At 36.5% G+C, this 22,827-nt stretch overlaps 1 protein-coding gene across 2 annotated transcripts in view; it reads left to right on the top strand.

Annotated features, from left to right (window-relative positions):
* Dnajb4 (DnaJ heat shock protein family (Hsp40) member B4) overlaps positions 1-22,827 on the top strand; it is a 38,156-nt gene that overhangs the window by 8,578 nt on the left and 6,751 nt on the right. The window contains exon 2 of one of the 2 annotated variants that reach the window (XM_042676591.1): positions 16,348-16,589. In XM_042676591.1, coding sequence (XP_042532525.1) covers positions 16,379-16,589 — 211 coding nt within the window. In that variant the 5' untranslated portion in view covers positions 16,348-16,378. Of the gene's footprint in view, positions 1-15,997; positions 16,590-22,827 lie in introns of those variants that run through there. The other variant, XM_042676581.1, reaches the window with a different exon arrangement.

Raw genomic sequence — 22,827 nt, 5'->3', positions numbered from 1 at the left:
TACCGGTGTGAGCCCCAGCATTGGCTAAATGATGCACTCCCTCTCTCTCACTTTGGGATTAATATGTCTGGCATATAATACTACTTTTCATTTATTCAATCTCATTAAAATGTTGAGCATTGTGCTAGGTGCTGAAGATACATTAGTAAACAATAAATATCTGATCTTCATGGAGCATTATGTTCTACTCTGTGAATGCTGAATGAAATCAGGAGTTACTGCATACAAACTAACAAACATTAGTTTATTAGACAATAGATTAAAAAAGAGGAATGGGAAAAGCTTAATGATTAAATAGATCATTTATTAACTATTTCTTAGTTTCCTATTTGAAATAACTTGATGAATGATGGTCATTGTCATCCTGGTTGTCATTCTAATACTTGTGTTCTGTTACGAACCTGGAGTAAAGGCTTCAGGTTGCTGAGTAAGTCACAAAGAGGGACTTCCATTTTAGCTCCTATAACACTGAGTGCCTCTGATAGTGCTGGCCCCAAACTACCTCATGGTTGTTTGTTTATTGCCCTTCACTCTTGAATATGAACTCCTTAGGACATCATGTCTATTTTAGTCATCACTTATCCCAAGCCACATAGTATATGTTATTAAGGATTTAGTGCATTAATCCTTGACTAGTCAAAATACAATGTCCGTAAGACCACAGACTGCATTTAGCTAGCTTTATCCACCCAAGAAGACCTCTTTCCTATTTAGCTTGTTTACCAAGTACTGTCGTGTTTTTTTCCTCTCTTTAAGATTTCATTTTTAGGGCTGGGAAGGTGGCTCAGTGGTAGAGCGCTTGCCTTGCATGCCTGAGGCCCTGGGTTTGATTCCTCAGCACCACATAAGCAAAAAGAAAAAAGCTGGAAGTGGCGCTGTGGCTCAAGTGGTAGAGCGCTAGCCTTGAGCTGAAGAGCTGAGGGACAGTGCCCAAGCCCAGAGTTCAGGCCCCACAACCGGACCCCAAAAAAAAAAAAAAGATTTCATTTTTATAAAAGTCTTGTTTCTTCTAATCTTAACTCTTTGTCATTTTACTTATTTTGTTTTTTGTTTTTGGCCAGTCCTGAGACTTGAACTCTAGACCTGGGCACTATCCTCAAGCTTCTTTTGCTCAAAGCTAGCACTTTACCACTTGAACCACAGTGCCACTTCTGGCTTTTTCTGTGTATGTGGTACTGAGGAATCAAACCCAGGGCTTCATGCACGCAAGGCAAGCACTCTCCCACTAAGCTACATACCCAGCCCACTTCACTAATTTTTAACTCCTGCTCATTTCTGCATTTCAATTGTGTCTACTCTTAATTCACAGCTATCTATTGGTTCAGATAGACTAGAGATTGGTGAATTTTAATTCATCATTATTTTAAAGACCTTGACAAGTTGTTTTTCCTTTTTGGGGTCTGTTTGCTTTTGACAACTTAAGCATTGTTATACAAATTAAATGAGATTACTCTATCATGTGTTTAACCACAAGAATTGAAAACCATTACATAATAAAATACCCATGCATCTTTTTTTTTAATTGTGAAAATACCATACAGAGGGTTACAATTATATGGGCAAGGTCCCATGCATCTTAAGCTTTCTATTTTCAGTGTTGAATCCCCCATCTTCCTCCCTATTGGTTCTCTATTTTAGTAAATTGCAATTATATTATCTGTTTGCTGAAACTGAATGACCTTGGTGTCATTATTGATTTCTGTCATGTACCACATCTGAATCTTCAGGAAATTCTGACAACTATCTGTAGTTTTCAAACATAAAGCTAGCAGTTGACCATTTCTCATTTCCTCCATTGCTACATTATGGTCTAAATTACCACCTTTCCCACCAACCTTCCCCACATTATTCTTAATATTGAAGCCAAACTCCATGAAATTCTTCTGCATAAAATTCTCCAGTGGCTTTATTTTCCCTCAGAATGCAAGTTAAGTGTTTAGTGACCCTAGAGGGTTATACATTGTCCAGCATTCTGATCCAGCTGTACTAGCCATCTTGCAGTTATCAAGAGAGAGTGGAATTCACTCATTTCCGGGCTTTTGAAAATTTGACTTTTTTTTTCTATTTGATCTATCACATACATGCATGGTTTTCCCCACTTCATTTTCTCTGTGAAGATATTTCTGACTACCCCATCTAAATCCTATTTCCTTGTCTTATTTTTCTTAGATTCTGTCACCATCCAACACAATTAACTAAGAGAAAAATTTAAATTTTATTTGCCTTACTCTAGAATACAACAAGCGTGAGGCATGGATTTATATTTATACTATATCCCAGAATCTAGAAAGGGGTGAGGTGCTGGTGCCTCAAAAGTATATAATCTTAGGTACTCTGGAAGCTGAGACCTGAGGATCGCATTCAAAGTCAGCCCAGGCAGAAAAGTCTGTGAAATATTTACCTCCAGTTAACCATCAAGAAGCAGGAAGTTGGGGGCTGGGAAGGTGGCTCAGTGGTAGAGCGCTTGCCTTGCATGCATGAGGCCCTGCGTTTGATTCCTCAGCACCACACAAGCAAAAAGAAAAAAGCCAGAAGTGGCGCTGTGGCTCAAGTGGTAGAGCGCTAGCCTTGAGCTGAAGATCTGAGGGACCTTGCCCAGGGCCCACAGTTCAGGCCCCATGACCGGACCCAAAAACAAAACAAAACAAAAAGAAGCAGGAAGTTGAAGTGTAGCCCAAGTGGTAGAGTATTGCCTTGAGCTAAAAAGCAAAGTGAGAGTGAGAGGTCCTTAGTTCAAGCCCCAGTATTGGCACAAAAACAACTAGAAGAACCTATAAAGGTGTACCTGATATATAGTATAATAAAATAATTAAGATATTCGTGAAGAAATAAATGAAATAAGAATCATGTTATTTCAGCTGCGTCCACATGAAAGTTAGTAATTCTTTACTTCTCAGTTTCTTTTGTACTTCCTATAATTGCTTTGTCACACCGTCACCATTCTTATCAAGCACCCTATGTTCACTTTTTTTTGTTTTTGGTAAGACAAAATTGACAGCGTCTATATACTTGGAATTTATCGTCCTCTTGCCTTCAATGTTATAAATATAACATTGATTTCCTTTTGCTCTTCTCAGCTCCTACTCTTGGCATCAAGGTTTGTCTTTATGATATCACTTCAGCAATTATTTTATGTAGGTATATGTAATATATTTACTTATTTCTAGAGTTCATTCCTCTATTCCTGAAAGAAATTTAAGATAACTGATAGCTAGAAAGAAAATAGGAATGATTGGTTTACCTAGTTGGTCTCTAGTGACTTACTCTCTTTTATTATCTTCTCTTGATTGATAAGTTTCTTAAATGCTGATCATCTCAAAGTTCTCCATTAATTTTTTTCAAAAATCATTTCTTTGCTTTAAAATACCACTTGTATTATGATCCTTTCTAAACCTTTTATCTCCAGCTGAGATTTCTAAGTTCCACTTTAGAATTTTTGTACCATAGACTTCTTCATCTATATTTAATTCAATTGAATATTATGCTAGTATTTGAGGGGGGTTAAAAATGTAAAAATATGGTCTCAAATTTAATTGGGAGACTTAGCCAGAGAAACAGGTAATACTGAGACATGCAGACAAACAATATATATATACATATATTTATTATATATATGATTATTATATGTTACATACACATATATTATATATACTTCTAAAACAAAATGGACATATGTGTATGTATATATATGGTGTGTGCGTGTGTGTGCACGTGCATGCGTGTGTGTACCACACATGCAAGTACTTGGGCTTGAATGCAGGGCCAGAGTGTTGCCCTTTAACTTTTTAGGCTCAAGACCAGTGCTCTACCACTTGAGCCATAGATTTGCTTCAGGCTTTTTGGTGGTTAGAGGTAAGAGTCTCTTGCATTTGTTTGCCTGGGCTGGCTTTGAATTGTGATCCTCAGATCTTAGCCTCCTGAGGAGCTAGGATTACAGGCATGAGCCATCACCAAACTACCAAGCAATATTCTTTCCTAATAGAAGTAGATGAAGGGGTATTAATAGACCCATAGGTATATTCATAATGCTTAAGATTCCTTCCAAACATGTTATTCCTATATTTATTACTTTGATTTGTAACACAGCTGTGCATACCTTTGTTAATTAAGAAATCTGAAATCCTAATTTGTATATATCCAGTCGGTTGGTAGTTTTACAGATTGTTACTTACTAAAATTTTCCTATTTATTTCTTTGTATCATAGTCATCTTACTCTATCTTTGGTTCATTTACTCAGTAACAGTCATTGAGTAGCAGTGTGTTTACTATAAAGATCAGGTTCCATTGGATCTAGGAAAGGAAAAAGGGGGGATAAAATAGGAACTCTTCTGAAGGTCACAGCTCAGTGGGTGGGGCACAGACAACTATGTAGAATAATAAATGATAGAGAAAATAAAATGATGGAGAAAAGTATGGATCCAAGAGAACCTGAGTCAAGATGGGAAACAGCACAGCTAGACAGTGTGTTTCAAAGCATTAAGTAAGCTAGATGAAGGATTCCTAGAATAGAGAAGAGGATAAAGTACTTATATAAATATAACCTTGTTGCTTTAACAATAACAAATGTTACTTCAAAGACAAGACATTTAGTACCTGATTGTTGTTATTGTTTTGTTTGTAGTAGAGGATTTGGTGAGAATTGTTTGTAGAGGATTGATGAACACATGGTCTTGTGTTTGCTAAGCAGATGCCCCCCAGACCTCCTGAATTCTTAATATTACTATTGCCCTGAAACAAAAGTTTAACTGATCAAAGACTTACAGTAATGGCAAATAGCTATATAATAGATCTTTGTTTCTTGTCAGTTCTATATTTGTGAATTTGCCTACTCATGAAGATTTATTTTTGCCTCCAAATTGATACTGAAGGTGATCTGGGGTCATTTGCAGATATACATGTTTATAGTAGCAATTTGAATCTTACAAACCCACTGAGGGTGAATGAGGTAGGAGTTAGCATTCTTGTATCAGCTTTTTTATGGTAAACAGATTTCTTTTTCATGGTTTATTTAATGACACATTATTTTGTGTGTGTGTGTGCTTTTCTGGGTGATTTCACTGTTTAAAATGGGCTCCTAGCAAAGTGCAGGGCATTATCTAGTTATGCCTACATATAAGCAGGTTGTAGTGTGACTTGTAAAAATGCTGTACATCAGATATTCATGTTTAGGTATGAGTTGTAATACTGTTAGCCATAAGTTAATATCAGTAAATCAATAGTATATCTTTAAACGGAAATACATAAAAGGTTAAGTATTGATTGGTTTATAAAAAATATGATCAGAAGCTGGCAGGAACTTAACTTTGCATTTTTCTTAGAGTTAGTGATTCAGAATTTGCTAATTCAGCATCCACAGCAATTTAATGGAATATAAATAACAAGAAGGGCAATAATGAGAATTGACTACCGTCAGGCTTTATTTGATTTGGGGAAATGGCCAACGTAATTTATGACCAGGACTAATGAATGAGCAAAATAGTCTTTCTTTGTTTTTTTATAATCCATTTACTACTTTTTGATAAATATCTCACCTTATCACCCAAATAATATATCCCCTTTACCCAAGTTGAGGATCAGTCTACACATTTTATTTTCTGGGTAAAATTAAAATAAAAACTAGAGTTTTAAAAATTTTTGTCAGATGTAATAAAATTGTATTAATACTTTTTTTAGTTGCCCTTTCCCACCATCAAATATACTTTGTATAAAGCAGGAGGCAGTAAACATTTCCTGTTAAGGAACAAGACTGTAAATATTTAATACTTTGTAGGACATGCAGTGCCTGTTGCAACTACTCAAATCTATCCCTATCTGGTGAAAGCAACCATAGGCAATAGGTATTATTTTATATTATTTTTCATGTAAACCTCTTGAGGGCAGGGACTGTGGCTTTACATTCTTATTCTTCATGACTCAAGCAGTAGTATGACATGTAAGTCTCCATAAATTTTACCTTGATGTATTAACTTTAAAAATATTAAAAACTCAAGCTGGGAATGTGGTTTAGTGATAGAGTGCTTACCTAACATGCATGAAGCCCTGGGTTTGATTCCTCAGTACCACATAAAGAGAAAAAGCCGGAAATGGCACTGTGGCTCAAGTGGTAGAGCTCTAGCCTTGAGCAAAAAGAGCTCGGGGACAGTGCCAAGGCCTCTGAGTTCAAATCTCAGCTGGCAAAAAAAATATTAAAAACTCACAACTCATCCACTTAAAATTAAACTTCACACCTATATGTATCTATTCATTATATAGTCTAATCTATGAATGTTTTAGGCAGTCAGTAATCTTGGCTCTTTGTATTTGAAATGAGGCAGTAAGTGGCCTAGTTTTATAGTAATTAATGAATACTATGGAATATGTTGGCTAATTTTTATAAACTACTTATTTTTGGTAGCTGCTAATTAAATGTTTGAATCCTGTTTAAACCTTCTTGGCGGCAGCAATTTATTTATTTATTTTTTCCCATTCCTGGAGCTTGAACTTTGTGCCTGGGCACTGCCCTGAGCTGCTTTTGCCCAAGGCTAGCATTCTACCACTTGAGCCACAAAGCCACTTCTAGTCTTTTCTGTGTATGTGGTACTGAGGAATCGATCCCAGGGCTTCATGCATACAAGGCAAACATTGTACCACTAAGCCACATTCCGAGCCCAGAAGCAGCAATTGTGTCTTCCTAGATATAACCTAAAGATAATTTGTAGTTAAAATATGGTACTGACTTAAATGGAAAGAAATGTTTATAGTTACAAACAATAGGAGAGCTAAACAAATAGGCTAAATAGTAGTGTATCTTCTCCTCCTCCCTTACCTCTTGTACTATTTTTTTTTCTTTGTAATACTTGTCTTAGGAGCTTCATGTTTCACTTAGGCCAAATACTCCTTTCTTTCTGACTGACCAGTTAAGATATTTTCTTTTTAAACATATGAGGAAAAAAAACCTTTAAAAGAACATAATGAAAATCGCAAATTTCTCATTTCCCAATGTTGCTTTTCTCTGAACGTTGCTTTACTTTGAAAGTATATGTGAACTGAACACATGTGAATAGCACTATTCCCACAACTTTAAAATTTTTTTTTTTTTTTTTTGGCTCTGGTCGTGGGGCCTGAACTCTGAGCCTGGGCGCTGTCCCTCAGCTCTTCAGCTCAAGGCTAGCGCTCTACCACTTGAGCCACAGCACCACTTCCGGCTTTTTTTTTTTTTGCTTATGTGGTGCTGAGGAATCGAACCCAGGGCCTCAAGCATGCAAGGCAAGCGCTCTACCACTGAGCCACCTTCCCAGCCCGGAATTGATAAATTGTGTAAGTATAAAATACACACTGGATTGCAAAGGTTTAGTCCTTCCAAAAGAATTTAAAGAGCCAAATACCGTGTTACCTGCCTTTAATCCTAGCTATTTCAAAAGTGGAAACAGGAGACATAGTTTGAGGCCAGCTTAGGCTAAAAATTAATGAGGCCCTATTTCAAAAAACAACCTAGGCATGATGATGGTGTACATCTGTGTTCCCAGCTGCTCAGGAGGCGGACATAGGATCATGGCAAAGTTAGTATGAGATCATATCTGGAAAAACAAAACTTAAAAAAAGCAAAAGGGACTGGGAATGTGCCTTAGTTCTAGAGTGTTTGCCTAGTATGCATGAAGCCCTGGGTTCAATTTCCAGTACCACCTAAACAGAAAAAGCTGGAAGTGGCACTGTGGCTCAAATGGTAGAGTGCTAGCAAAAAGAGTGAGCAAAAAGAAGCTCAGGGATGGTGTTAAAGCCCTGAGTTCAAGCCCTAGGACTGGCAAAAAAAAAGAAGGAAGGAAGGAAAGAGAGAATGAGAGAGAGAAAAAAAGCAAAGGGATGAGTAGAACAGGCTCTGGTGGGAGTAGAAGTGGGAATGGAGGCATGGGTTTGAGAGAAGGGATGAAGAAGGTGAATGGAAATGAATATAATCAATTTAGTTTGTGTGAAAATAAAACAGTAAAAATCTGTTAATTTTAATTTTAAGGAAGAGGAATGTGATAGTTGAAGAGTGATAGAAGGAATGAGGTTGGTTGGAATACATTGTATACATGTGTTAAATGTCACAATGAAATCACCTTATACAACGAATACATGCTTTTACGAATATTTTTTAAAAAAGCATTTACGAATGCTTTTAAAATAAAAAAGTAAAAGGAGTAGGGAGCATACATGGCTTAAGAATTAGAACCTTGATAGAGGCCCCAAGTTTAATCCTCAGTACTAAAAAACAAGAAGTAGAGAATCTGGTTGATCATTTGTATGTTGATTACATGCTATAATAATCATGTCTTGTACTTGATGGCTTAAATAAAAAAATTAAAAGTAATAAAATTAAAAGTAATTTCACATGGGTTTATTTTTTTTACTTTTTAGTAAAATCTGTATTCTACAAGTATTTAACTGATATTCATGGCTTGCACTTGTGGCTTGTTTTATATTTCTGTTACATAGTACTGTACTAGACTATGTGATCTTTGAGCATAAAGTTACATGATCAAATATCAGTATATCAAGACCTAAGATAGCTAGTAATTCTGTAGTTTTCTTTGGATATCTATTTAATGTTGAAAATCAGAATAAAGGGGCTGGGAAGGTGGCTCAGTGGTAGAGCACTTGCTTCACATGTGTGAGGCCCTTGGTTTGATTCTTCAGCACCACATAAGCAGAAGAAGTGGCTCTGTGGCTCAAGTGGAAGAGCGCTAGCCTTGAGCTGAAGAGCTGAGGGACAGTGCCCAGGGCCAGAGTTCAGGCCCCACGACCGACCCCCCCCCCCCCCAAAAAAAAATCAGTATAAAGAATATTTTAAAGCTAGGGATAGTGGCTCATGCCTGTAATCCTAGCTACTTACAGGAGGCTAAGATCTGAGGGTTGTGATTTGAAGCCAACCAGGACAGGCAAGTCTTAGGAACTTCTTTCTTTTTTTTTTGGGTCCGGTCGTGGGGCCTGAGCTCTGGGCCTGGGCGCTGTCCCTCAGCTCTTCAGCTCAAGGCTAGCACTCTACCACTTGAGCCACAGCGCCACTTCCGGCTTTTTTCTTTTTGCTTATGTGGTGCTGAGGAATCGAACCCAGGGCCTCGAGCATGCAAGGCAAGCGCTCTACCGCTGAGCCACCTTCCCAGCCCTTAGGAACTTATTTCTAATTAACCAGAATAATATGATAGAGGTATAGATGTGGCTCAAGTGGTAGAGCACTAGCTTTGAGTGGAAAAAGCCAAGCAAAAGTGTGAGGTGCTGAGTTCAAGCCCCAGTTCCAACACATACACAATACACAAAGAATATTTGAAATGATTCTAGAATGCTAGGAAAGTATATTAGCTGATTGTATGTTTATATTTTATACTAAGCTTTCCAGTGACTTTTTGTAAAAGACAATATTAAGTGAGTTGTTATTAGGAAGTTTTATTTAAGAGACATTTAATAAAGTTTAATCTTTAAATATTAGTACGTAAACATTCAATGAGTAACAAGCATTTAATAGCAGAGAGTAAATCCATTCTGTACTCCCCCCCCCAAAATATTTAAGCATAAAATATTTCTGAACTCCAAATATTTTCAGATAGCTCTATATGAGCATAGAAATTTTTATCAACTTATTTAAAAGTTTGTATAAACGTCTTAAAGCACTTTTATCATATATGCTATATCACTTATTTACCTCAATCATAACAATCTGACAAAGCTGATAATTAGTGTTAACTTCATTCAACATGTGGAGAAACTGAGGTACAGATTTTTTTTTCAAGTCCCAAGCCACACAGTAATTAAGAGTCTAGCTCTAAAAACTGTGTTTTTAACTACTAAACAATTTACCTGGTGCCAACTTGGCAAAAGTAATAACCATTGAACATATTTGTGTTTGAAGGTTATATACTCAAATACAAGAGGTGTAAAAGAGCCTGTTTATGTTTACTTGGATAAGCCTGTACTTGGATAAGGAAGTAGTACAGAATGGAAGTCATAATTTTCTAATATGAATCATAAAATTCAGGCCTGAATATCTCCCATTTAAGAATTAAGTATTGGCAGACAATGAATTAAGTATTGGCAGTAAAAGATAAGGCCTTTTTTCTCTCAAGTATTTTAATGATAGCCTGAATTTTATTTTATTTGAGATAGAGCATTGCTGTATTCCCCCAGCTGACCTCAAATTTGTGATCTTCCTGCCTTAGCTGCCTAAATGTTGGGATTATAGGTACCACACCTGACTCATGACTTAAATTTTAATAATAATTTTGCCTTAGTTTTAAAAGGTATCCATCTTAATATGTCTTTACTTATGTATAAGAGACTGAGAAATGATTTGTGAATTGAAAAAAAAACACTACAACTTTATGGGCACTTATGCTTCATATCTGTAATCCCAGCTATTTCAGGAAAAAGAGATCTGCAAGACCAAATTTCAAAACCAGCCTGGGTAGAAAAGTCCACAAGACTTCTCTTAAAGCTAAACTAAAGCGATGGCTCAAGTGACAGGCCATCCTAGCAATTGTGAGACCCTGAGTGCAACCCCTGGTTCTGCCAAAAAAAAAACCAGAGAAAATAAAAGTAATCCTATCTTTGCTATGTATGAACAAAAATCAAAAGTAACAAAACTAGTTTTTTTTTGGTGTGGTTTAAATGCTATCTTTAGTACCTGTAATTATCTAAATGTATTCCTAAACTAATTGTTGAAAAAAGGACTTGTACTTCTGTAAAAATAATTTCTCTATGTTTATCAAAAAATAATTTTCCAAGTTAGAAAGCTTTATTAAAGTGTTGAAAATGGTGTAAATGTCACTACGATTTTTACTTAATTCTGGTCCATGTCTTACGAAAATAATGACACATTTTCCTCTAGCATTATTGACAAAACTTCATTGTGATTAATTTTAATTAATTTTCAACTTTTCTGATGTAGTTAAAAAGGTTAAAGTCATTTCTTTAAAATTGTTTTAATCAAAGATATAAATACCTTTACCTCAGTAAAAGGGCTTGAACCATGTACTTTGTAAACATTTAAAGGGAGTAAGGGGATGTGCCTCCGCCTTTTTTTTTTTTTTTGTCCTGGGACCCTGTCCCTGAGCTCTTCAGCTCAAGGCAGGTACTCTACCACTTGGGACACAGTGTCACTGCCAGTTCTCTGGTGGTTTATTGGAGATAAGAGTCTCAGTGGACTTTCCTACCCAGGCTGGCTTTGAACCTTGATCCTCAGATCTCAGCCTTCTGAGTAGCTAGTATTGCAGGTGTGAGCCACCAGCACCCACCTTGCCTGTGCCTTATTTTATCTCTATTCCCTCATATTTTTTTTCATGCTTTTTTTTTTTTTTCTTTTTAAACCTACCTCTTCTCTTTTTGTTTGACCAGATCTTGCAAATGTAGTTCGAGCTGGCCTCAAATTCAGTTCTCTTGCATTAATCAGCAGAGTACTGGCATTATGTATATTACCATACTTGCTGTAAATTTTTCTTTTTTTCTGTCAGTTGTGGGGCTTGAACTCAGCATCTGGGTGCTGTTCCTGAGCTCCTTTTATTTCAGGCTATAGTTGTACAGCATTGAGCCATAGTTCCATTTTCAGTTTCTTGATCATTAATTGGAGATAAGTTTCAAGGCCCTTCCTGCCTACAGCAATTGTTTGGAATTGTAATAATCAGATCTCAGCCTTCTGAGTAATAGGATTACAAGTGTGAGCCACCAGCACCTGGCTCTTTTTTTTTTTTTAAATAAATAAACTTAATTATTATTTTTGTTGGTTGTGAGGCTTGAACTCAGGGCTGGGCCCTGTCCCTGAGTTCTTTCCCTCAAGGCTAACACTCTACCGCTTTGAGCCACAGCTCCACTTGTAGTTTTCTGATGGTTAATTAGAGATAAGAGTCTCACAGGCTTTCCTGCCCAGGTTGGCTTTGAACCTCAAGCCTCAGATCTTGGACTTGAGTAGCTAAAATTACAGGCTTCAGCCACCAGCTCCCAGCTTAAATTTATTTCCTTATGTCAATATTAGAACTTGAATATAGAGCTATATGGTCTCACTTGGCTTTTTCACTCAAGGATGATGTTCTACCACTTGAGCCATACTCCTTTAGTCCTTGCTTTTTGCTGATTAACTGGAGATCAAGGTCTTTCAGACTTGTCAGATCTCAGCCTCTGTAGTAGATAAAATTACTAGCTTGAGCTACCAATCCTCAGCTAATAGCCTATTTTTTTAATGCAAACAATTTTATATTTTGTTTAAAAAATATAGCAGCCTTTAAGAAAAAAATTCTATCACTTTCTAATCCTAGATATTATTTCGTTTATTCATGCTTTCTGCCACACATATATCTATAATAGCAAATATGTAGGAATATAGCTGATTATGTTGGCATGTATCTATAGTCAGGCCCTTCTTAGGAATCTGAGAAAAGAGATCACTTGAGCCCCAGAATTTGAGACCAGTCCGAGTAATACAGCTAGACCTAGTCTCAAATAAAAGATAGGCATTATATAGTTTCTCAAGTGTTTTAAGCAGCTTATACACTTTGTTTTTATTTTTAAAATTAATTTTGTTTTTGTTTGTTTTGAGGTTCAAAGCCAACCCAGGCAGGAAAGTCCATGAGACTCTATCTCCAATTAAAATTATCAGAAAACCAGTAGTGGAGCTGTGGCTCAAAGTGGTATTAGGAATAGACGCCCCCCCCCACTCCTCCCCCCCCCCCCCCAGCAGATGCTAGGCAGATACCATGCCAATACAAAATACCCCTAACACTGTTTTTATTGTTACATTTAAAAATATTTATTAAATACGTTTTGTATACAATATGCCTGTACTGTTTCCTTTACAGACTTTCTGTTTTTGTCATAGGTATCTGCAGAGATGACAGTTCCTCTCACAAGAGAGGCAGCAACAACAAAAAAAATCTCACATCTCACCAATTTAGGATGACCAAAATTTAATGTAAAAGTATTGTGTAATGGATTTTCAACATACTAGAGGGGACAGCTCAATATGGAAAAGAGAATGCAAGAGTAAAAGTCTCCAGTGTGTTTGAGGGGTGGGGAGGAGCATGCCAATTCTGGGGCTTGAACTCGGGGCCTGGCTGTTGTCCCTAAGATTTTTTTTTCCCTCAAGATTATTGCTCTACCACATGAGCTCTACTGGTTTTTGTTTTGTTTTGTTTTTTAAGAGTCTCAGGGACTTTCCTGCCTGGCTGGCTTTTGTGATACTCAGATCTCAGCTTCCTGAATAGCTAGGATTATAGTAGTGAGCTCAGTAATACGCAGCTGACAGTATGCTTTTTAAAAAAAAAAATTTATTGAGACTAAGTGATTACATAAATTTCACAGTATTGCGAGATAGTAATACTTAAAGGCACAAACACATTTTAACCTTCACAAGGCAAATTGTCTTTATCATGGTCTATGTTTGTGAATTCTATGAATTTTGACAGCACAACTATTTCTTCCACTTTGGGTGATACTTACATTTTTTGCCTTTTGCTTAGTGTAAGCTGTTCCCTTTTTCCCTTTCATCACTGACCTTGAGTTGCTTAGTTCGTTTTCATCAATGTCCAGTACAGTTGATGGCCCCCGTTTCCCTCTGATTCTGTGCACTCCTACTACTTTTTGGTCTGGTCATGGGGCCTGAACTCTGGGCCTGGGCGCTGTCCCTCAACTCTTCAGCTCAAGGCTAGTGCTCTACCACTTGACCCACAGTGCCACTTCCAGCTTTTTTTTTTTTTTCTGCTTATGTGGTGCTGAGGAATCGAACCCAGGGCTTCATGCATGCAAGGCAAGCGCTCTACCACTGAGCCACCTTCCCAGCCCTCCTACTACTTTTATTTTTGTTTTTTGTTTTATTTTTTGCCATTTAGGGGCCTGAACTCTGGGCTTGGGCACTGTCCCTCAGCTCTTCAGCTCAAGGCCAGCGCTCTTCCACTTGAGCCACAGCGCCACTTCCGGCTTCTGCTTATGTGGTGCTGAGGAATCGAACCCAGGGCCTCATGCATGCAAGGCAAGCATTCTACCACCTTCCCAGCCCTTTTCCTCCTACTTTTTAAAAGTAGTCTTTCAGTGACTTTTAATGTTGACATTTTCCCCAAGGTTTTGGATTTGGAACGAATCTTTTGACATTGAATATTCTTTTTTAAAATTTTTTTATTGTGTATTATTTATACTGTACAGAGGGGATACAATTACATGAATTAGTTAATAAGTACATTTCCTATGGAGTATTGTTACCTCCTTTGTTTTTCCCCTACCATCCCTTTCCTCCTCACCTCCCCAACTCCTCCTTGCCCCAAGTTGTAAAGTTTGTTTTCAATATAGTGTCTTGTTGAATATTCTTTATGAGGCTAAAAGACATGCGAACTTATAAATCCCTGAACATATAGAAGCCTAAATAAATGTTATAAATTTCAAATACCAAGATGTTCATAAAGTCGAATTTTGCGAAACAGGAAGTCATAGCTGACAAAACACGCAAAGATGTACCATTCAGAAAGTGCTGAATCATCATTGCTGGCATATGAAATAGATGTTTTCATTTTGTTAAAGATAACATTAGCTTTTCATCATATTTCAAACATGTTCATTTCCTTGTGAAGTTTTTTTTTTTCAAGTTTACAGACATTGAGATATTTACAATATGGACTTAGTACAACACTTTTGACATTCTCTTTATCCCATCTTCTCAGTATTACATTAGAAACAGGTGAAGAGGGTGTAGCTCAATGGTAGAGCACTTGATTAGATAAATGTGAGGTCCTGGATTCAGTGTTGCCTCCAGCACTGAAGGAAAAAAAAATATAGACATGAGAATATTATTTGAAAATGTGAGAAAACCATATAGGAAGTAAGAATACAGCAAAAGTATTTCTCATATATATTCAAAATATGTTGCATGGGGAAATGTAGGCATCTGAAGGTATATAAATATAAATGCTGTCATTTAAACTTAATTTTTAAAAAAGATGCAACATATAATCTTAAAAACCATAGAAAAAGGACTAGGAGATGTACTAGCATTTAACAAGGATTACCAAAATCTGATAGGATAATTTTTATTTTATTCTTTTATTTCATCGTACTTTCCAGAATACTTGTCAATGATTATATACTTATAATTAGCAAAATGTGTCTTAAAAGAAATATTTCTATTACTACCCCCTTTAAATAGTTATCTAGATTTAAAGTTCACTCACTTAAATGTCTTACAGGAACAAGAGTATGTTGTAATTTAGTGCTTTTCCCCTTGTTGTCCTGCATACAAAAATTCTGTAAATAGTAACCAGAGTAGTGGTGGTCTCATTCTGTTGGAGTGGAGGTAACTTGAAATTTCAATAAGTTGAAATTTGGAAAGTAAGCTTTTATAAATGAACACTAGTTTGCTAGATTCATTAATGTCACCAAATTAAAAAAAAAACTACTAGTTAAATTGTATTTATGTCTTTTATTTATTTTAAAGTATGACTTTTTAATTGTATGACAGAAATGGAGGGACAAAGGATGAACAAATGCAGCAATGATGTTGAAAATGAACTCTACACGTTATGGGTGGGGAAAAGGGGGAAAAACAGAGAGAACAAGGGAAGGGGTAACATTGTTTTTTTAAAAAATGTACCCATTATCTGACTTATGAAATGGTAACCCCTCTGTATATCGCCTTTATAATAATTTTTTTTAAAAAGTGAAATTTGGTCTGACTTTGTCACACTTCTGATAGACCTTCCCCCCTCCAGGAATTTTGAAAATGACTACTTGAAATTTCTAATTTAAACAGTTCATATTTCAGAATTGTATATTTTATAATTAAATAAGTTGAAATTGAAGTTAAAATATCTAAAATCAGGGCATTTTTATTTGTACAATAAATTGGTAACATTTTAACCTTAAGATGCTTAATGACTATAATTATTTTTGTTCCTTTTTTACTTACCGTGGAATAAATATGTAATTACTACATTATGTGCTGACATCCTGGTTTGTTAAATCCACTTGGTTTTTCAAATAGGAAATAAGATTGGTAGAGGAGAAGGAAAATGAATGGTTAATTGAGGAGGAGGGGAAAACAGCTTAGTACTTTGACTAGAGGCAGCTGGGAAAGTGACGTCCTGTAGCATTTGCTGTTCTAGAAAGTACGGAGACACGTAGTGAAAATGGGAGGATCTGGAAGGAGGCCGTCTCTGGTGTAGTATATATTTATCTGTGAGTGAGCTGTTGGAAAGGAATTAAACACGGAGACGGAGAAGCTGTCTGCTTGCTACTCGCTGCCTTAAAGGCAGCTAGGCTGACTTGCTAATTTGCTTTAACTTTTAAAATACTAAGCTTGCTTTATTTTTCTCAGAATCATTGTCTTGCTAAGACTGGGGACGCTGTTTTCTTTTACAAAGGGAAATCTAAGTTTACTTCAAGGCGTTCGAAATGGGGAAAGACTATTATGGCATTTTGGGAATTGAAAAAGGAGCTTCAGATGAAGATATTAAAAAGGCTTACCGAAAACAAGCCCTCAGATTTCATCCCGACAAGAACAAATCTCCTCAGGCAGAGGAAAAATTTAAAGAGGTCGCTGAAGCTTATGAAGTATTGAGTGATCCTAAAAAGAGAGAAATATATGATCAGTTTGGGGAGGAAGGTAAGTATTCTACGTATTTCTTTCTGTCCCTTGGGCTCTGTTTCTTTTTGTTTTGTTTTGTTTTTTCCTCCTCTCAACCTTTTCATTCTCATTAAAAAAGGTTTTAAGACATATCAGAAAAGAAAGAAAGCAAATACGAGGTAAAAATAAGCTCTCATCTATGATTGTTGGAGTAATACATAGCTATGAATAAAATGTTCTTGTTTATCTTTGAGGGAATTTTAACCGTTTTGCATTATTTATATTCTACCGTGAGATTTACTTGTTAACATTTTGTATTTTAAAAAAATACCTTAAATTTTTATAACCATGAATGAATAATGTCAAAAGTCTTATGCAACCTGTTTCCTAAAGAATTTTCTGCCGAATTGATAATCTTCAGTCATTTTACTTCAAATTCTGGGTAGCTTATTCTTTATTCACAAAAGCAAAAAAAATTTTTTTTCCTTTTTAGAGCAAGGCTAGTTTTCTGAACAAGACAGAGTCGTCTGTCTTAGAAGCAGAAGGCACAGGCATTTAGCTTCCAGTTGTTTTTGGCAGTCTGCCTGGAGAGGAAAGAATTTTCCTGATGTCATAAAATACCAGAACAAGTTTTTAACTTAATTGTAAACAGTAATTGTGTGCCAAGAAAATGAGATCTTAGAAATACAGTTTTTGACCTAAAATGGCCACCTAGTTAGAACAATTGCTGATTTTATTCTAAAGGTAACTATTCCTTTTTAAGTCAAATTTGTTTACCATCTCCATATGCATTTAGCCTTAGAGTAAGGCTATTTTAAATTACTAATTAGCAACAATAAATTCCTACAGGCTCTAGGATTTTCCACTTTTAAAATCACGACTAAGATACTTTTTATTTTTCTCCAAAATCTTTCTTAAGTTACTGTAGGTGTGAAAACATTTGTTATCTCTTTTCTTTGTTCAATGCATTTAAAAACCAAAATTTCCTAATTAGAAGTGTATTCTTAAAATTGAGTCAAGCAGTGACTACTCATTTTGATGAAACATATTAGACGGAGACAGGCAGGGTGACTGTATATGGAGAGTTTGGTTATTCCCTTCCCTTTGCCCCCTTTTTAATCTGCGAGGAGTTAAGTTTACATTATAGTGAGAATCTGCAATGTCAGATTCTTACAAAGTAAATACTGAGGAAGGCAAATGATAAGTAGTTAAATTTTGTATGTTCCCTATGACTAAACTACTCAAAATGTAATTTGGTTCATCTCAAAACCTAAGTAGAATTTTGAAATGTGCTAGTAATCTCTACTCAGGTTAAAAGGTTTAGTTTGTGACTGTGTAAAGAAATCCACAGTTATGGAGTGATAATGTAAATTCCCATAAAAAAAAACAAACAGATATCCACTGTTTTAAATGTAAGGTATTTGGCCCTATCTCTTTGGTTTCTCAAGTATATATTTGCTGGTTTCTGAAGTATATATTTGCTGTGACTAAGCCATAAGATTCAGGTTTATTAAGGATAATTGTCTTCAAATTTATACGTTTCTTGGTTTAACATTACATTTTTAAAATGCTTTTCTTAAATGATTTTTTGCTCACGGGTCACTACCAGTGAGTGAGTTAAAAAAAAAAAAATTCTCACGGGTCACTACCAGTGAGTGAGTTAAAAAAAAAAAATTCAGTGTCACCTGTATACCCAGAATTCTTTTGTTGCCCTTTATTCAATCACTTGTATGTCCTGTAATTACACACACACACACACACACACACACACACACACACACACACACACACACACACACACACACACACACACACACACAGTACAATATCACTACCAGTGAGTGAGTTAAAAAAAAAAAATTCAGTGTCACCTGTATACCCAGAATTCTTTTGTTGCCCTTTATTCAATCACTTGTATGTCCTGTAATTACACACACACACACACACACACACACACACACACACACACACACACACACACACACACACACACACACACACACACACACACACACACACACACACACACACACACACACACACACACACACAGTACAATATTGGCTAATTCCTGTAATCCTGTTCAGGAAACAGATCTGATTGAGGTTTGAAGCCAGTTGGGGACGGAAAGTGTGAGACTCCTCTCTCGAATAAAGTACCAAAAAAAAAGAAAAGAGCCAGAAATTGAGACTCTGCTACAGTGCTAGCCTTGAGCAGAAGCTCAAGACAGGGCTCAGGCCCTGAGTTCAAGCCAGAGAGTGGCACACACACATACACACAAAAACAAAACAGCCCCCCAAAACAACTCAAAAAACTTGTAGATTTACTATGAGAGTATGGGAAAACCTTTTTTTCTCTTAGCTTTTTATTGTTTGTTCTGTGCCTGCCTATTCAATGCTAGTTCCTGAAGTTTCTCCAATAGCAATAAAACACTGACACTAATAATTTACTTGAAATGAGGAATGATAATTTGCAGGACCCATGACCTATGAAATGTATGAGTTAATGCTAAATTTATATATTTATGAATTAAGAAAACTAGTGATTCAGTTTATTCGTTATGAAAATTTCTAGGTTTAATTTAATTTTGTGTGTGTGAGTTAGTATTTGGGCTTGAATTCAGGGACTGGCCATTGTTCCTTAGCTTTTTCACTCAAGGTTGGTACTCTACCAATTGAGTCAAAGCTCTACTTTGGGTGTTTTGGTGGTTAATTGGAACTAAGAGTCTCAGCTGGGCATGTCGTGGCCCATGCCTATAATTCTAATTACTCATGAGGCTGAGATCTGAGGATCACAGAAGCCTCAGATCACATCTGTGATATGAGAATCGCAGGTAAGAGTTGAAGAAACTCTTACCTTCAATTACTACACCAGTGCACGTGCACATGCCCGCACGAACACACACACACCTCGTAGTGGAGCTGTGGCTCAAGTGAGAGAATAGCCTTAAGCGAAATAGCTCAGGCACAGTGCCCAAGTCCTGAGTTCAAGCCCCAGGACCAGCAGGAAAAAAAAAAGTCTGATGGACTTTACTACTTGGACTGGCTTTACACCCATGTCCTCAGATCTCACCCTCCCGAGTAGCTAGGATTGATTGATTACAGGCATGAGCCACTGGCACCTGGCTAAAATTAATTTTTTTCTTAAAGTTTGGCAACTTTTAAACTTACTAGATGATACAGCAATTCCTCTCCTAGAAATGTATAAAAGAGAACATGCCCACACAATAACTTAAACTTGAATGTTCATAGCAGCGTTATTTGTAATGGCTCCAATCTTAAAAGCAATTTAAAAGCTACTGCCAATTAATATGGATAAAGTAGAATAAAATAAATTAATGGGACCAATTTAATGAAATATGCTATAACATGGATAAATCTCAAAAAGTATGCTGAATGAAAGAACTCAGATGTATGAGTACATATTATATAATTCTGTTTATATGAAATGTCTAGACACAGCAAATTTAAGAAAAAAAGAACTTGTCAAAGGCTGGAGGTAGGGATAAGAATTAGCTACAAATGGGGCTGGGAAGGTGGCTCAGTGGTAGAGTGCTTGCCTTGCATGCATGAGGCCCTGGGTTCGATTCCTCAGCACCACATAAGAAAAAAGAAAAAAAGCTGGAAGTGGTGCTGTGGCTCAAGTGGTAGAGCGCTAGCCTTGAGCTGAAGAGCTGAGGGACAGCACCCAGGCCCAGAGTTCAGGCCCCAAGTCCAGACCCCCCCCCCCCCCAAAAAAAAAAAAGCTACAAATGAAAACTTAGAGAACTCTGGAATGATGGAAATATTCCATAAATGGATTGCAGTGATGGTTGCACAACTCTGTAAATTTCCTGTAATTGAATTGCATGTTTACAATGGGTTAATTTTATGGCATATGATAATCTTTTTAAGTAAACAAATTTTCTCCATAGTTGAATCACTTCAAAACAAAACCACGAACTACAGACATTTAAAGTTGGATTTTGCCTCCTCCAAAAGTTTCATGTATAGTTCTGAGTGGTTCAGTCAGTGGATGTGAACAGAAAGTTGTATTAAAGGATTAATTTTTTCATATACATCCTCATTTATTCTAGCTTCCTAATGTCCTTTTCTTTGTGCTGTCCTTATTATATTGCTTATTGTTTAATTAGTCAGTAATTTTCAGATACTGAAAGTTAGTGTTTAAATGATCAAACTTTATTCAGTATAATAGTTTCTATGAATTTGCTCCTCTTAGTATATATATATATATATATATATATATCCATATATACCCATATATATATATGTATATATATGGGTTTTTTTGGTTGGTTGTGGGGCTTAAACTCTGGGCCTGGATGCTGTCCTTCCTCTTCAGCCCAAGGCAAGTGCTCTGTCACTTGAGCTACAGCACCACTTCCAGTTTTCTATTGGTTTATTGGAGATAATAGTCTTGAAGAGTTTCCTGCCCAGGCTGGCTTTGAACTATGATCCTCAGATCTCAGCCTCTGAGTAGCAAGGATTACAGGTGTGAGCCACTGGCGGCTGGCTAGTTTATATATTTTATCAGTGAAATCTCTGTATTATGTGTTATAAAAATATGAAAGTCAATTGGAATTTTGTGAATTAAATCTATTTAAAGAATTCCATTCTATTAACTCTCTGAGGTCTTGCCATAAATCTGGATTTTACATTAGGTTTCTTTAGAGTTACTAACGTGCCTTTATTAATTTTTTCTTTGAAAACCTAGTTCTTTTCCAGTGCTCTTTTCTTTTGGTAGACTTGTAGTCAAGTTAACTAGTTATTAGTGGAAGTCATTCCTATGGACAACAAATACATTTTTTTTTTCACAAATTAGTGGGTGGGTTTGTTTTTTTTTTTTTTACATAATTTAAACATTTTAAGATAATTGTTTTCATGGGCTGGGAAGGTGGCTCAGTGGTAGAGTGCTTGTCTTGCATGCATGAGGCCCTGGGTTCGTTCGATTCCTCAGCATCACCTAAGCAGAAAAAGTCAAAAGTGGCGCTGTGGCTCGAGTGGTAGAGCGATAACCTTGAGCTGAAGGGGCAGTCCCCAGGCCCAGAGTTCAGGCCCCATGATCGACAAAATATGTTTCCAATAAGTTTTAAAATAATTTTTAACAATTCAATATTGCCTTTTTGTTGTTGTTTTGTTTTGAGCCACAGCGCCATTTCTGGTTTTCTTGTGGTTAATTGCCAGGCTGCTTTGAACCTCGATCCTCAGATCTCAGCTTCCTTGAGTAGCTAGGATTACAGATGTGAGCCACCAGTGCCCAGCTTACTTAATATTTTTTAAATAAACTATTGATAAAATAATTTTGATTCTAGAGTGTATTCCCTGATCACACAAAGTGATGATGGTAACTAGGAAACATTTTGGATAGAAGGAATGTAGTTAAATATGAAAAACTCCCTTATACTAATTATACATAATTAAAAATTGGCAAGCTTCAGTGACTCAAGCCTGTGATCCTAGCTACTCAGGAGGCTGAGATCTGAGGACTGTGGTTTGAAGCCAGCTAACTGGGGCAGGAAAGTCTATGAGACTCTTACCTAGAATTAGCCACATAGTTGATGGCATACTTATTATATTTCAAATGTTAGGCAGTACAAGTGATAACTGCTTTAATAATACTTCATATCATATTACAATGTCATGAATTTTGATAAGATTGTCTCGGTCATTATTGAAACTTCATTCTTTTGGGGAAGGGGCTTGAACTGGGGATTGAACTCTTTGTGGGTGCTATTGATCTTTTTTTTTTTTTTTAAGGGTAGTGCTCTACCACTTGCCACAGCTTCACTTCTGGCTTCTTGGTGATTAGAGATAAAAGTCTCACAGACATTCTCTGTCTGGCATTGAACTGAGGTCCTCAGATCTCATCCTCCTGACTAGCTAGGATTATAGCTGTGAGAGCCACTGGCACCCAGCTTGCATTGGAAACTTTGTATTCTTTGATAAAGTTACCATTTGGGGGAGAGAGGGGAAGAGATTTTACAAAGTCTACTTTAGGTAGGGTTTTGAATTTTCTCCAGAGCTGAGTTGAATGGTGAAACTCCTAGTTTCACCTGTGGGATCATAGGTGCACACCACCATGCCTTGCTTATTAGTTGAGATGAAATAGCCATACCTTTTTGCCCAGGCTGGCCTCAAAACAAGATACTCCCAATTTCAGCTCCTAAGTAGCTGGGATTATAGACATACATCACTGTGCCTGGCTGTCATTAGCTCTTTAACATTTGAAGTTATGGTTATACTACTAAAGTTTATTAGAGATTTGGATGAGTTATATT

This window comes from Dipodomys spectabilis, unplaced genomic scaffold (assembly GCF_019054845.1).
Source record: "Dipodomys spectabilis isolate Male_0828 unplaced genomic scaffold, ASM1905484v1 ptg000002l, whole genome shotgun sequence".
Classification (NCBI taxonomy): Eukaryota; Metazoa; Chordata; class Mammalia; order Rodentia; family Heteromyidae; genus Dipodomys; species Dipodomys spectabilis.
This window is presented reverse-complemented; position numbering and strand designations above follow the sequence as displayed.